The sequence below is a fragment of the Ornithorhynchus anatinus genome, chromosome 4, assembly GCF_004115215.2.
Source record: "Ornithorhynchus anatinus isolate Pmale09 chromosome 4, mOrnAna1.pri.v4, whole genome shotgun sequence".
Taxonomy (NCBI): domain Eukaryota; kingdom Metazoa; phylum Chordata; class Mammalia; order Monotremata; family Ornithorhynchidae; genus Ornithorhynchus; species Ornithorhynchus anatinus.
In genome coordinates, this window is record NC_041731.1 from 131,672,496 (window position 1) to 131,687,631 (window position 15,136).

The window sequence follows — 15,136 nt, forward strand, 5'->3', positions numbered from 1 at the left end:
ATAGTAAGCTCTTCGCGAATCCCATCATCATCACTATCATTACAGTGCTCTGCGCCCAGTAAGCGCTCGACGGATACGATCGAATGAAGGTCCAGCGGAGACCCCGTGGTTTGGGAGCCCTAAGCAGCGAGCGACACGTTGCGCCGAGCCTCCGGGGGAGGACGCGGGGAATGGCGGGGGCGGGGTGGGGGGGGGGACACACACGATCACACAGACACGTACCCCGCTCCGACCCCCTCCCCATTTCCCAGGACCCAAACCCACCGGTTCCTTGCGCGCACCCAGCGCATCCACGGTGCAGAAACCCCATCCACGCCCTCCCCCCGAGAGCCGGACCCCCCCCCCCTCCCCCCCGGGACCCCCCGGGATCCCCCGGGACGCTCCAGGACCCCCCCCCCCCCCGCCCCCAGGACCCCTCCCAGGCCCTGCAGGTGGCCGAGGTGGCCGAGGGTGTCCCCTCCCCTCCAGGGGCGGGCGGAGCGCGGGGGGAAGGGGGGCAGGGAGAAAGGGGAAGGGTCGGGCGGGCGGGTGGGCGGATGGGAGGGTCCGCGTGGGCCGCGGCGCGCCTCCTCCTCGGCCGCGGCCCCCGCGTGGGGCTGCCCGAGGTCCGGCCTTCAGCACCGCGGACAGGTCCCGGGCGCCGGCCCTCCCCCCCCCGCGCGCGCGCCCTCTCGGGGGGCTACCGAGGACCTTGCCCCCTTCATTGCCCCCACCCTCCACCCCCGGGACCGGCATCCCTCCGTCCCTCCGTCCCTCCCTCCATCCCTCCGTCCCTCCCTCCATCCCTCCGTCTCTCCGTCCCTCCGTCCCTCCCTCCATCCCTCCGTCCCTCCCTCCATCCCTCCGTTCATCCCTCCATCCCTCCGTCCCTCCCTCCATCCCTCCGTCTCTCCATCCCTCCGTCCCTCCCTCCCTCCCTCCGTCTCTCCATCCCTCCGTGCCTCCCTCCATCCCTCCGTCTCTCCATCCCTCCGTTCCTCCCTCCATCCCTCCATCTCTCCATCCCTCCGTCTCTCCATCCCTCCGTCCCTCCCTCCATCCCTCCGTCTCTCCATCCCTCCGTTCCTCCCTCCATCCCTCCATCCCTCCATCTCGCCCTCCCTTCCGTCCCTCCCTCCCTCCCTCGATCCTTCCAACCCTCCCTCCCTCCCTCCCTCCCTCCCTCTCCCAATCCTTCCCTCCCTCCCTCCCGGCTCCGATGCGGCCAAAATGATCCCTCCACCGGCCTCCACCCCCCGGTCCCCGTCCAGCGCGCCCCAGCCCATGGCTACTCGGTAAGAGAACGATGGACTTGACCGAAGCGTTCTTGGCGATCTTCCTGGTGGTCGCCCTGGCCGTGTCTCTGCTGGCCAACCTGCTGGTGCTGCTATGCTTCGTGTCCAGCTCCGAGCTCCGCAAGCAGGTGTCGGGGGTCTTTCTGGTCAACCTGTCCTTTTGCAACCTGCTGCTGACCGTGGCCAACATGCCCTTCACCCTGCTGGGGCTCCTGACGGGTCGCTCGCCCGCCGGCGACCGTCTCTGCCAAGCCCTGGGATTCCTGGAAACTTTTCTGACTTGCAACGCCATGCTGAGCATGGCGGCCCTCAGCATCGACAAGTGGATCGCCGTGGTCTTCCCCTTGAGTTACGCCAGCAAGATGCGGTTCAAGGATGCGGTGGTCTTGGTGGGCTACTCCTGGATCCACTCGCTGGCCTTCCCCCTGGTGGCCCTGGGCTTCTCCTGGCTGGGTTTCAGCGGCAGCTACGCTTCCTGCACCTTGGCCCTCAAGGAAGCGTCGGACCGAAGGAGGTTCACAGCCTTCACCATCGTGTTGCACGCCACTAGCTTCATGCTCTCTCTGCTCATCCTCTGCTTCACCTACTTGAAAGTCCTCAAAGTCGCCCGCTTCCACTGCCGGAGGATCGATATCATCACCATGCAAACCCTGGTTTTGCTCGTCGATATCCACCCCAGGTGAGAATCGAAGTAACGCGAACCCTCAGGCTGTCCGTCGAGCCCTTACTACGTGCCGAGCGCTCTTCTGAGCGCCGGGGTAATGATAATCCTCGGGATAATGACGGGATCCGTTAAGCGCTCACTGTGTGCCAAGCACTCTTCCCAGCGCTGGGGGACACACGCCCGGCCTAGGGCAGGGATTGTCTCTGCCTGTTGCCGGATCGTCCATTCCGAGCGCTTCGTAATAATAACGATGGCGTTGGTATTTGTTAAGCGCTTACTACGTGCGGAGCGCTGTTCTAAGCGCTGGGGGAGACACAGGGGAATCAGGTGGTCCCACGTGAGGCTCACGGTCTTCACCCCCATTTTACAGATGAGGGAACTGAGGCGCAGAGAAGCGAAGTGACCTGCCCGCAGTCACACAGCTGACAAGGGGCAGAGTCGGCACACAGTAAAGCGCTCAATAAATACGATTGAACGAACGAGGTTATGATAATAATAACGTTGGTAAAGCGCTTACCAGGCGCGGAGCCCCGCTTTAAGCGCTGGGGCACCCACAGGGTAGTCAGGTTGTCCCATGGGGTGCTCGCTGTCTTAATCCTCATTTTACAGGTGAGGTAAGTGAGGCACCGAGAAGTGAAGTGACTTGCCCGGAGTCACACAGCTGACAAGTGGTGGAGCCGGGATTAGAACCCATGACCCCTGACTCCTAAACCCGGGCTCTTTCCACTGAGCCACGCCACGCGGGGCTCACGGTCTTCGTCCCCCTTGGACGGGTCTAACCGATGGACAGATGTAACTCAGAGGTAGCGGAGGCACGGAGAAGTTGAGCGGCTTACCCCGGGTCACACAGCAGACACGTGGTGGATCCGGGATTCGAACCCAGGTCCTCCGACTCCCAGGACCGAGCTCTTCCCACTAAGCCACGCTGCTTCTCGTGAATCCCGCCGGGTCCCCCCCTCCCCCCTAGCAGGGTTTCATCCGTCTTTATTTTCGTTGCCCCAGCCGGGGAAAATGAGGCCAAGTTATATTTTTGTGTGTGTTTGCCAAGGTGTATCGGTGTCCGTGTGTGTGTGAGAGAGAGATAGTGGGAGAGATGGATAAGCAGAGATAGAAACACACAGGAAAAAAAAAAAATATATGAATATGCATTGTCTAAAATAAGTATGTCGATCTGGGCATTTTCGTCCTGGTTCCACATTCATTCAATCGTATCTATCGAGCGCTAACTGCGTGCAGAGCACTGTCCTAAGCGCCCGAGCACTGTTCCCAAGCTTGACCGTGATTTGGGTCGGATCAGTAAAACCCCTGTTCAGAGTAACCTCCCTGACTGGAAATCAATCAAACAATCAATAGTACTGTTGGGCGGGGAATGTGTCTGTCATATTGTTGTATTGTACTCTCACAAGCGCTTAGTACAGTGCTCTGCAGACAGTAAGAGCTCAATAAATGCGAGTGACTGATGAGAAGACCCACTGTGTGTTAAGCACTGAACTTAGCACTCGGGAGAGTTCAATCGGGTTTAGGCATACGATATCTGTCCTAAAAGATTTTCACATGGTGGCCGCGTCACCTTCCCCTTTGCCATTTTGGCTGTCAAATTCGGCTGAGTCAATCAGCCTATCCACCAGTAGTATTGATTGAGTGCTCACTCTCTGCAGAGCACTCTACCGAGCGCTGCCGGAGAGAACGGCTTGTTCTTCTCTAGGGGGAAGGGGGAGATTTCGTCGCTGATAGCGGTACAGTGGGGCCATCAGGATGTGGGAGGAGAAGGAAGAAGAAAAAAAATAATTTCTTGGGTCCCGAAGAAGAGAGAGGCAGAGAGAGACAGAGGAGAGGAGAGAGAGGAAAGAGCAGAGAGAGAGAGAAGAGAAAAAGGAGAGAGATATAAGAGAGAAAGGGGGGAGAGAGAGAAGAGACAGAAAATAAAAAGGAGAGAGAAGGAAGAGGTGAGAGGAGAGAGAAGAAAGAGGAGAGAGGAGAAGGATAGAGAGAAGAAAGATCGGAGAAAGAGAAGAGACGGAGGATAGAGAAGAGAAAGAGGAGAGGGAGAGAGAGAAAAAAAGAAAGGAGAGAGAGGAGAGAAAGGGGAGAGAGAGAAGAGAAAGAAGGAGGAGGAGAGAAGAAAGGAGAGAGAGGAGAGAGGGGAAAAAAGGAGAGAAAGAAGAGAGAGAGGAGAGGATAGAGAAGAGAGAGAGGAGAGGGAGAGAGATGAGAGAAAGGAGAGAGGAGAGAAAGGGGAGAGGAGAGAAAGGGGAGAGAGAGAAGAGAAAGAGAGACAGAAAGGAGAGAAGAGGAGAGAGAGAAAAGAGAGAAGAAAGGAGAGCGAAGAGAGAGGGAAGAAAAAAGGAGAGAGAGTAGAGAAGAAAGAGAGAAAAGAGAGGAGAGAAAAGAGTGAAGAGAAAGCAATTTGCTTTTATTCTCCTTTTTTCTTTTTTTGCTGTTGGCTATAACCTAGTGTGTGTGTGTGTGTGTGTGCGTGTGCGTGTGTGTGTGTGCGCGCGTGTGTGTGTTTGGGGGTTGGTTATGTGGTTTTTTTTTTTCCTTCCCCACTTTCGTTCCTAACGGAATTCTGTTATCTCACTTGGCAGTGTGAAGCAGCGCTGTCTTAACGAGCAGAAGAGGCGTCGGCAGCGGGCCACCAAGAAAATCAGCATTTTTATAGGATCTTTCGTCATCTGTTTTGCACCTTACATTATCACCAGGTTAGTACCCCAACCCGAAGGAGCCCGACAAGACGCCCCTTCCTGGAGTCTTCTAGGAAAGACCAGATTCTCCCCAGGATTCTGCCGTGGAGCTTCCGTCCGGAGTCCAAGGAGGCACGACGTTTAATAATAATGTTGGTATTTGTTAAGCGCTACCATGGGCAGAGCGCTGTTCTGAGCGCTGGTGGTAATCAGGTCGTCCCACGTGAGGCTCACAGCTAATCCCCATTTTACAGATGAGGTAACTGAGGCCCAGAGAAGTGAAGCGACTTGCGGTCTCTTATCGGCCTTCCAAACTCTGAGGGGGATTTGGTTCCAGGGTGGGCAGCCTGGGCTGATGCGGGTCCAGACCTCTAGACTGTAAACTCGTGGTGGGAAGAGAAGGTGTCTGTTTTATTGTCCCGTTGTCTTCTCCCAGATCTCTGTCAGAGAAATACCCCCTCGTAGGGTTGAAGGAACGAGGTGTTTTTGCAGGAAGAGTTTTCTCCAAGGAGCCTTTAGCTCCTGACGAATAAGGAAAAGGTACCAGCCATTGTAGTCAAATGTAACAGAAGCTTCAAAGAAAAATAGATCAAAGTGTAATTGGGTCAGTTTCCTCGGTAGAAAGAGGAGCAACGTGGCCTAGTGAAAGAATATGGGCCTGGGAGTCAGAAGACTTGGGTTCTAATCCCGGGTCTGCCATTGGCCTGCTGTGTGACCTTGGGAAAGTCACTTCCCTTCTCTGGGCCTCAGGCTCCTCATCTATAAAATGGGGATTGAGACGGCGAGCCTTATTGAGAAGCAGCGCGGCTCAGTGGAAAGAGCACGGGCTTTGGAGTCGGAGGTCATGGGTTCGAATCCCGGCTCGGCCACTTGTCAGCTGGGTGACTGTGGGCGAGTCACTTCACTTCTCTGGGCCTCAGTCACCTCATCTGCAAAATGGGGATGAAGACCGTGAGCCCCCCCCGTGAGCGCTTAACAAATACCAACATTATTATTATTATGTGGGCCAGAAACTCCGTACAACCCAGTGTACAGAGCACACGTGTGCTAAGCACTTGAGAGAGTCCAATATGCTGGTATTTGTTAAGCGCTTACTATGTGCCGAGCACTGTTCTAAGCACTGGGGTAGACCCAGGGGAATCGGGTCGTCCCACGTGGGGCTCCCGGTCTTCATCCCCATTTTCCAGATGAGGTGACTGAGGCACCGAGAAGTGAAGTGACTCGCCCAAAGTCACACAGCTGACAAGTGGCCGAGCCGGGATTCGAACCCGTGACCTCCGACTCCAAAGCCCGTGCTCTTTCCACTGAGCCACGCTGCTTCTCTAAGCGGGTTGATAGACAAATTCCCTGCCCGCTGTGAATTTCTTACTTAGAGGGGCCGGTAGACAGTCAATCAATGGTATTTATTGCTCCCTTACTGCGGGCAGAGCACTGTGCTAAGCGTTTGGGAGAGACCACTATAACAGAGTGGGTAGACTTCTCCTAATTGCTTGGTTAATTAGATCCTGGATTTCCCCCCAAGTTTTAAAAAGACATTTTCAAGACCTGAACACATTCAAAGCGAAAGAGTCAACTAATGAATATTCAGCACATGGAAAAAGTGTGAGTCACTTTCTGTTGACTGCTAACGATCCATATGCCATCAAGATACAAATCTGTGTTTTTTGGGAGACCAAAGATTTCCACTGCATCGGGACTGAAAAGCTTTCCTCTTCCCGAGCCTGCCTTTTGCTAGTATACCTGAAATCAATCCAGCAGTCAATCAACTGCCTTTATTGAGCACCTACTGCAGGCAGGGCCCCGGGAGCTTGGGAGAACACGATATAAGAACAGAGTTGGTAGAGTCACATTTCATTTTTAGACTGCGAGCCTGTCACTGGGCAGGGACGGTCTCCATCTGTTGCCCAATTGTCCATTCCAAGCGCTTAGTACAGTGCTCTGCCCTTAGTAAGCGCTCCATAAATACTATTGAATGAAGGAATGAACGAGTTTACAGACTAAAGGAAGCTTACAGCCTAGAAATAAAAAGTAATAAAACCGTAATAAAATGAATGAAGTATATTAAGTTAAACAGTAGTTCCCTCCCTCACTAGATCCCCCCCCCCCCCCCAACCGTCGAGAGAATTTGAAGGTGCCTTCATAAATCCTTTCAACCCTCCCAGGTTCTTAATCATATTTAATATCAATCAATCAATTAATATCTGTTCTCCCACCTAACCAAGGACCGTGAGCCCCATGTAGGACAGGGACTGTGTCCATTCTAACTCGTATCTACCCCAGTGCTTAGAGCAGCGCTTGACACATAGTAATCCCTTAACAAATGCCATGAAAAATCAATCAGTAGTGACAGATGAATCAAGGCTATTTATTGAACACTTACAGGGCGCAGAGCACTGTACTCAGTACCTAGTACAACAGAGTTAGTAGGCTTTCTCCTGTCCCACAGCGAGCTTACAGTCTAGAGGGACAAACAGACATTCATAGAAATAATAATAACGTTGGTATCTGTTAAGCGCTTACTATGTGCAGAGCACTGTTCTAAGCGCTGGGGTCGGTACAGGGGAATCAGGTTGTCCCACGTGGGGTTCCCAGTCTTCATCCCCATTTTACAGATGAGGGAACTGAGGCCCAGAGAAGTGAAGTGACTTGCCCAAGGTCACACAGCTTCCCCCCGACTCGATTCATCTCCATCGTTCTCGTCCGGCCGTCTCCCCCGATTAGACCGTGAGCCCGTCGAAGGGCGGGGACCGTCTCTATCTGTTGCCGACTTGTTCATTCCAAGCGCTTAGTCCAGTGCTCTGCCCATGGTAAGCGCTCAATAAATACTATTGAATGCATGACGAGTGGCAGAGCGGGGATTCGAACCCATGACCTCTGACTCCCAAGCCCGGGCTCTTTCCCCTGAGCCACGCTGCCTCTCTCGATATAAATGAATCGCGGCACCAAGCCCTTGAGAGAGGGCCACAGAATTATTAGGGAATGATCCCTCCTCTCAAGGGGGAAAGAGTACAGTGCTCCGCACACAGTAAGCGCTCAGTAAATGCTATTGAATGAATGTGGTGGAGACAGTCGCGTAACGTTTCAGGTAGGAGGTAGCAATCTATCCCACTAGAGTAATGACAAGCAGCATGGCCTAGTGGCTAGAGCCCAGGCCTGGGAGTCAGAAGGACCTGGGTTCTAATCCAGCCTCCGCCACTTGTCTGCTGTATGACCTCGGGCGAGTCACTTCATTTCCCCGGGCCTCAGTTACCTCTTCTGACAAATGGGGATTCAGACCGTGAGCCCCATGTGGGACAGGGACTGCGTCTAACCTGATAAATTTGTATCTGCCCCAGCGCTTAATAGAAGCGGCGTGGCTCAGTGGGAAGAGCCCGGGCTTGGGAGTCAGAGGGCGTGCGTTCGAATCCCGGCTCTGCCACTTGTCAGCTGCGTGACTGTGGGCAAGTCACTTCGCTTCTCTGTGCCTCAGTTGCCTCATCTGTAAAATGGGGATGAACTGTGAGCCTCACGTGGGGCAACCCGAGAACAGCGCTCTGCACATAGTAAGCGCTTAACAAATACCAACGTTATCGTAGTAAGTGTTTAACAAATGCTATTACAAAAAAAATCGAGCCCTGCCCTAAGCGTCTGGGAGCGTAAAGTCACGGTCCCTGCTTTTAAGGACCTTCCAATCTGGGGAGACGCGTTCTCAAATAAATGACTGAAAGCTCAAATCGAAATTAGGAGGGCGTTTCATCTCGTCTTCTGCCGATCTGCTTCCCCGCCTCTTTCACACCGAACAGCTTTTCTGACCGGGTGGTACTCGATGAAATACTGTTGTCGTTAACAGGGACACCTGGTCTGCTGTGAAGGTGTTCAGGAAAACAACAAAACCTTTTCACTTTGTGGCGGAGGTGACTCATTTCTGTCCTTTCTCCACCCCTTAAGCGCTCACCTGGTGGCCGCCAAGTTTGGAGTCTGATCCTGATGAGTTAAAGATCTGAAAACACTAGTCGTTTTTCATTTAATCGCTCTAACCCCTTTGCTGATCGAGCAAACCAGAATGAAAAAAAAAAAAAATCAGGATATCAGGTGTGTTCAAAACTGCCGAGTGGGAAAAAAAAAATCACTTTTAACTTGTCACAGTTTAATGTCTGTTTATCTTTCATTTATCATCTATGGGCAGTGTGTACCGGTGGAAATAGCACAGGCCAGGGAGTCAGGAGATTGAGGTTCTGGTCCTGGTTTGAACACTTGCTTGCCGTGTGACTTTGGGCAAGTCACTTAGCCACGGTGGGTCTGTTTCTTCATCGATTAGACCGTGCGCCCGTCAAACGGCAGGGACCGTCTCCATCTGTTGCCGACTTGTTCATTCCAAGCGCTTAGTACAGTGCTCTGCGCATAGGAAGCGCTCAATAAATACGATTGAATCTTTCAAACGAGGTTAAAGTATGTGCTCTCCCTCTCTCTCCTAAACTGTGAGGCAGGGATTAGTGATTGGGCTTCTATCTTTTATCCCCATGTAGAGATACACGGTGTTTTGACACCTAGCTTAAAAAGAAGCAGCGTGGCTCAGTGGAAAGAGCACGGGCTTTGGAGTCGGAGGTCGTGAGTTCGAATCCCGGCTCCGCCACTTGTCAGCTGTGTGACTGTGGGCAAGTCACTTCACTTCTCTGGGCCTCAGTTACCTCATCTGTAAGATGGGGATTAAGACTGGGAGCCCCACGTGGGACAACCTGCTTCCCTTGTGTCTACCCCAGCGCTTAGAACAGTGCTCGGCACATAGTAAGCGCTTAACAAATACCAACATTATTATTACATAGCGTGTGTTTAAGAAATACTAATAATAATGTTAATAATGTTGGTATTTGTTAAGCGCTTACTATGTGCCGAGCACTGTTCTAAGCGCTAGACCTTCCTTCTTAGTACGAAGACCCATCAGAATCCTTCTCCGGACACTGACTTTCAACCAATATTCTAAATTAAAGAGGGGCTCCGCTCTGTGAATAATTTTGTCCTAAGAGAGTTTGGCGGGATGTTTATGGTACATTCTTCCATTTCTCTTATTCATTCAATAGTATTTATTGAGCGCTTACTATGTGCAGAGCACTGTCCTAAGCGCTTGGAATGGACAGATCGGTAACAGATAGAGACGGTCCCTGCCCTTTGACGGGCTCATGGTCTAATCGGGGGGAGACGGGCGGTCGAGAACGATGGCGATAAATAGAATCGAGGGGATGAATATCTCATGAAAACAATAGCAGATAAATAGAATTAAGGCGATGTACATTTCATTAACAAAATAAATAGGGTGATGAAAATCTATACAGTTGAGCGGACGAGTACGGTGCTGAGGGGATGGGAAGGGAGAGGGGGAAGAGCAGAGGGAAAGGGTCGGGGCGGGGGGAAGAGGGTTTAGCTGCGGAGAGGTGAAGGGGGTCGGTGGAGGGACTAGAGGGAGAAGGGGAGCTCAGTGTGGGAAGGCCTCTGGGAAGAGGTGAGCTCTAAGTAGGGTTTTGAAGAAGGGAAGAGAATGAGTTTGGCAGAGGTGAGAAGGGAGGGCACTGTCCACCTATAAAATGAGAATAATCATTCTTGCTTTCTACCCAACAGGGATGGTGTAAAGATTAATTGAACGCTGTCTGTAAAGTGAACCTAGTTTCTTAGCGATGGCTAAAACACGTTGGAAGAAAATAGTATCAATGTCTCTTTAAGCATCATTCCTCATACTTAGCAGTCTTTAAAAATGATGGGTTCCGGTGAATGGTTTCTATGGAAACATCCAGGAGGGGGTTTTTTTATAGGAATTCTTTTTGCCTGCACAGTATAGAATCTAACAAAAACACGAGGATCCTAATTTCAGGATGACTTTTCCTGTTCGGAATAAGGACTCCTGTCACGAAGATGAGAACGCACTGATCATCGGTGGTATTCATCGAGCACTCACTGTACGCAGAGCACTGCACTGAGCGTTTGCGAGAGCGCAACTGAGTTGGTGGCCGGGTTTCCTCCTCCCAACGAGTGTACATTCTAGAGTGGGAGACAGACATTGATATAAATGAATGATTTGTAATATATAATTTATGGATGTATAGACGAGTGCTGTAGAGATGAGGGTGGGGTGAAGAACAGATGCCCAGAGGTCACGAGTCCAAGTGCATTAGACAACGACAGAACCAACGTGGTTTAGTGGAAAGAGCCCGGGCCCGGGAGTCAGAGGTGGTGGGTTCTAATCCCGGCTCCGCCACGTGTCTGCTGCGTGACCCTTGGGTAAGTCGCTTCAAATCTCTGGGCCTCAGTTCCCTCAGCTGTAAAATGGGGATGAAGAGTGGGAGCCCCATGTGGGACAGGGACCGTGTCTGATCTGATTAACTTGTAGCTATCCCAGGGCTTGGAACAGTGCTCGGCACCCAGCGCCACCGTTACTATGTATGGGGAGAGGGAGCCAGAGAAATGAGGGCTTAATCGGGGAAGGCCTCTTGGAGGAGACCCGACCCCTTGCACCTTGACTGTGCCACTTAGCTGTGTGACTCTGGGCAAGTCACTTAACTTCTCTGTGCCTCAGTTACCTCATCTGTAAAATGGAGATTAAGACTTTGAGCCCCACAGGGGACAACCCGATTACCTTGTATCTACCCCAACGCTTAGACCAGCACTTGACACATAGTAAGTGCTTAACACATACCATCATTATCATTATTATTAATATTGCCCGGGGAACTGAGTCCAGTCCTTGGCAACTAGCGAGCACCTAACAACTCCTCCCATAATAATAACCATCAGAAAAATTTCCCCACTAATTTATAAAGTCGTTGAGGTTAGCAATCGCTCCTGCAAACTGCTAGTATTCTCCCTGGCGTTTAGTACAGTGGTCCTCACAGAGCAGGTGGTCAGTAACCGCTCTTGTTGAGATTAATCGGGCCCTCAGAGAGGATAAGGCTCTATCAGGAAAGGAGATATTCTCTCCGGTAGGCTAATCGAAGAGGGCCACCTAGTGAGTTACGACATTATAGTGATATTATGCTGCTCTCCTCCTCCGACCCTGCCGGCACATTTCCACTTCGCTCCTCTCATGCCAACCTTCTCACCGGGCCTCCGTCCCGCCTGTCTCGCTGCCGACCTCTCGCCCACGTCCTGCCTCTGGCCTGGAACGCCCTCCCTCCTCCAATCCAACGATGACACTCCCCCCGCTTCAAAGTTTTCCTGAAGGCCTATCTCCTCCAGGAGGCCTTCCCTGACTCATCCTTCCTTTCTTCTTCTCCCACTCCCTTCTGTGACTTGCTCCCTTTATTCTTCCCACTCCTAGCCCCGCACGACTTACCTACATATCCGTAATTCATTTATTTACGGTAATGGCTGTCTCCCCCTCTCAACTGCAAGCTCACTGTGGACAGGGAATGGGACTGTTCACTTTCATTCAGTAGTATTTATTGAGCGCTCACTATGTGCAGAGCACTGGACTAAGCGCTTGGAATGGACAAGTCGGTAACAGATAGAGACGGGTCCCTGCCCACTGACGGGCTCACGGTCTAATCGGGGGAGACGGACGGACGAGAACAAGGGCGATAAAGAGAATCGAGGGGAAGAGCATCTCACTAAAACAATAGCAAATAAATAGAATCAGGGTGACGCGCATCGCATTAACAAAATAAATAGGGTAATTTTTCTACTGTATTCTCCAGAGAGCGTAGTACAGAGCTCAGCACATAGTAATAGTAGTGGTATTTGTTAAGTGCTTACTATGTGCCAGGCGCTGTACAAAGCGCTGGGGTGGATACAAGCAAATCGGACTGGACACAGACCCTGTCCCACATGGGGCTCCGAGTTTCAATCCCCATTTTCCAGATGAGGCCACTGAGGCCCAGAGAAGGGAAGTGACTTGCCTATGGCCCCACAGTAGACGAGTGGTGGAGCAGGGATTAGAACCCATGACCTTCTGACTCCCAGGCCCATGCTCTATCCACTACACCAGGCCACTTCTCCCAAGTGCTCAAGAAATGCAATTGATTATTAATAATAATAATAGTGATAATTGTATTTAATAAACCCTTACTTTGTGCCAAGCAGCATTCTAAGTGCTGGGGTAGATACAAGCTAATCAGGTTGGACACAGTCCCTGTCCCACATGGGGCTCCCAGCCTTAATGCCCATTTTCCCAATGAGGCAACTGAGGTCCAGAGAAGTGAAGCGACTTGCCCAAGATCACCCAGAAGACAAGTGGCGGAGCCAGGATTAAGAACCCAGCTCCTTCTGACTCCCAGGCCCGTGATCAACCACTAGGCCTTGACCATAAATGGTAGACTGTAAGCTGGTTGTGGGCAGGGAATCTGTTTAATAATGTTGGTATTTGTCAAGCGCTTACTATGTGCAGGGCACCGTCCTAGGCGCTGGGGTAGACACAGGGCAACCAGGTCGTCCCACGTGGGGCTCACAGCCTTCATCCCCATTTTGCAGATGAGGTGACTGAGGCCCAGAGAAGTGAAGTGACTCGCCCACCGTCACCCAGCTGACAAGTGGCCGAGCCGGAATTCGAACCCATGACCTCTGACTCCAAAGCCCGGGCTCTTTCCACGGAGCCACGCTGCTTCGGTTTAGTGTTACAGGGAATCAGTTTAGTGTCATATCGCGCTCCCCCAAGTGCTCTGTACGGTAATACGATTTGAACGAGCCACAGAATCTTCTCTTTCTTCCCAACAGGTTGGTCGAGCTCCTTCCTTTCATCACAATCAACTACTACTGGGGGATTGTATGCAAGTGCCTGGCCTACAGTAAGGCTGCATCGGACCCTTTCGTGTACTCCCTTCTGCGCAAACAGTACAAGAAAGTCTTGATGAACATTGTCAACAGGCTCCTGAAGAGAGACCTCTACCCTTCCTCCGGCTACAACAGCTCTCTGGACACAGAGAACGAGTACTGCCTCCACAGAACAAACTGAGATTCCTGCCCCGGTCGTCTCTGGCCAGTCGGGACGGACCTTCCCGAATCTTGCCCGACTCGGAGCGTCACCTCCTCCCCACCTGGCGATGCGACGATGGCCACCGAAATCCTAGGGTCGCGCTGGACGAGGTCGCTCGGAATCGGGGCCGCCCGACGGGTTCCGTTATCGTCCGCGGGGAGGGAGATCACCCGGCGGGGCCGCTGCTGGATGCTCTGCGGCCGGGCCCTGCTCCATAAACTTGTCGGGTTCGGATCTGGGGGTTCGACTGTCCCGATCCCTTGCCGGTCTGGGCCCCGTAAGGGGCCGAGGGGGGGCTGCTCACTCTTTCCCATCAGAGAGTTTAAAAAGCAGGATATCCTAGCGGCTGGCTCGGGTTTTAATGCGACGTCTGCCTAAAGTAGAAGACCTCGCGCTAGTCCAGTTTAGAGAACGTTCCCCCTTCCAACTCAGCAAGTAGCGGAGTGCTGTTCACTTTCGAAGCTCCTTCGTTTCTCCCCCAGCCCCCTTGCCTGGGGATTTTGGCTTGGCACACAGGTGACTAGATTTTTATCTACTTAGTTTTATTTTTGTAAGAGCTGGCCTAAGGTATGTCGATTTGGGAAAGAGGTTTCTAGAACGTCCTTGTGGAATGGGTCCTTAAATGAGAGTGTTCCTCGCGTATTTGGCTCCGATTCTAAGGACAGCTTTCCAGGAGAATTTTCCCTCGAGGAGAGAACTCCGTCGGAATCTCCTTCAGCGATACCAAGGATGAGAGCTTGGGCCGTTTGTACTAGACAGGATGATTGTAATGTCGAGGGAAAGAGGGGACGCGTACGTTTAGCAGGGCATATGACCAAAGGCTAAAAGCCCGATTTTACTAGGTTTAACACTTCCTGGACTTTGTTCCATGACAGAATCACTGAAGGAACGATGGTTCTCCTATCAGGAAGGATGGACAAATCTCAATCCTGAAGAGTCTCTAGACTGTAAACTCACTGTGGGCCGGGAAGCAGCGTGGCCTAATGGATAGAGCCCGGGCCCGGAAGTCAGAAGGACCTGGGTTCTGATTCTGGCTTCACCACTTGCCTGCTGCATGACCTTGGGCAAATGGCTTCACTTTACTGGGCCTCGGTGACCTCATCTGTAAAATGGGGATTAAGACTGTGAGCCCCACAGGGGACATCTACTCCAGGGTTTAGAACTGCACTGGATACATAATAATGATAATCCTTATTATGGTATCTGTTAAGCGCTTACTCTATGCCAGGCACTGTACTGGGCTCTGGGATGAATACGAGCAAACGGGGTTGGGCACGATCTCTGTCCCACATAGCAAGTGCTTAACAAATATGTGGGAACGTGTCTATTTATTGTTGCATTGTACTCTCCCAAGGACTTAGTACAGTCCTCTGTGCACAATAAGAGCTCAATAAACATGATCGAATGAATCAATGAATCTTCAGGGCTGAGAACCTGCATGGAGGAGTTGATCTTCATACCAGTGGTAATGATAATAAAAATAGCAGTATTTGTTAAGTGCTTACTTGGTGCCAGGCGCTGTATTTAGCTCAAGGGTAGGCGTAAGCAAATCAGGTTGGACACAGTTCCTGTCCCACAT

The 15,136-nt window shown here is 52.0% G+C and overlaps 1 protein-coding gene across 1 annotated transcript; it reads left to right on the forward strand.

Moving 5' to 3' along the window:
- Positions 1 to 1,206: 1,206 nt before the first annotated feature.
- GPR78 (G protein-coupled receptor 78) lies at positions 1,207 to 14,563 on the forward strand. The gene is made up of 3 exons (XM_029062293.1): positions 1,207 to 1,953; positions 4,527 to 4,640; positions 13,299 to 14,563. Exons 1-3 carry the CDS (start codon positions 1,286 to 1,288, stop codon positions 13,534 to 13,536), a joined length of 1,020 nt encoding a protein of 339 aa, XP_028918126.1. The 5' UTR covers positions 1,207 to 1,285; the 3' UTR covers positions 13,537 to 14,563.
- The last annotated feature ends 573 nt before the right edge of the window (positions 14,564 to 15,136 follow it).

Excerpts from the sequence above, each read along its gene's own strand:
- GPR78 (XM_029062293.1), top strand. The coding sequence starts at position 1,286 with ATGGACTTGACCGAAGCGTTCTTGGCGATCTTCCTGGTGGTCGCCCTG. Across the intron at positions 1,954-4,526 it reads CTCGTCGATATCCACCCCAG|TGTGAAGCAGCGCTGTCTTA; the intron begins GTGAGAATCGAA and ends CTCACTTGGCAG. Across the intron at positions 4,641-13,298 it reads GCACCTTACATTATCACCAG|GTTGGTCGAGCTCCTTCCTT; the intron begins GTTAGTACCCCA and ends TCTTCCCAACAG.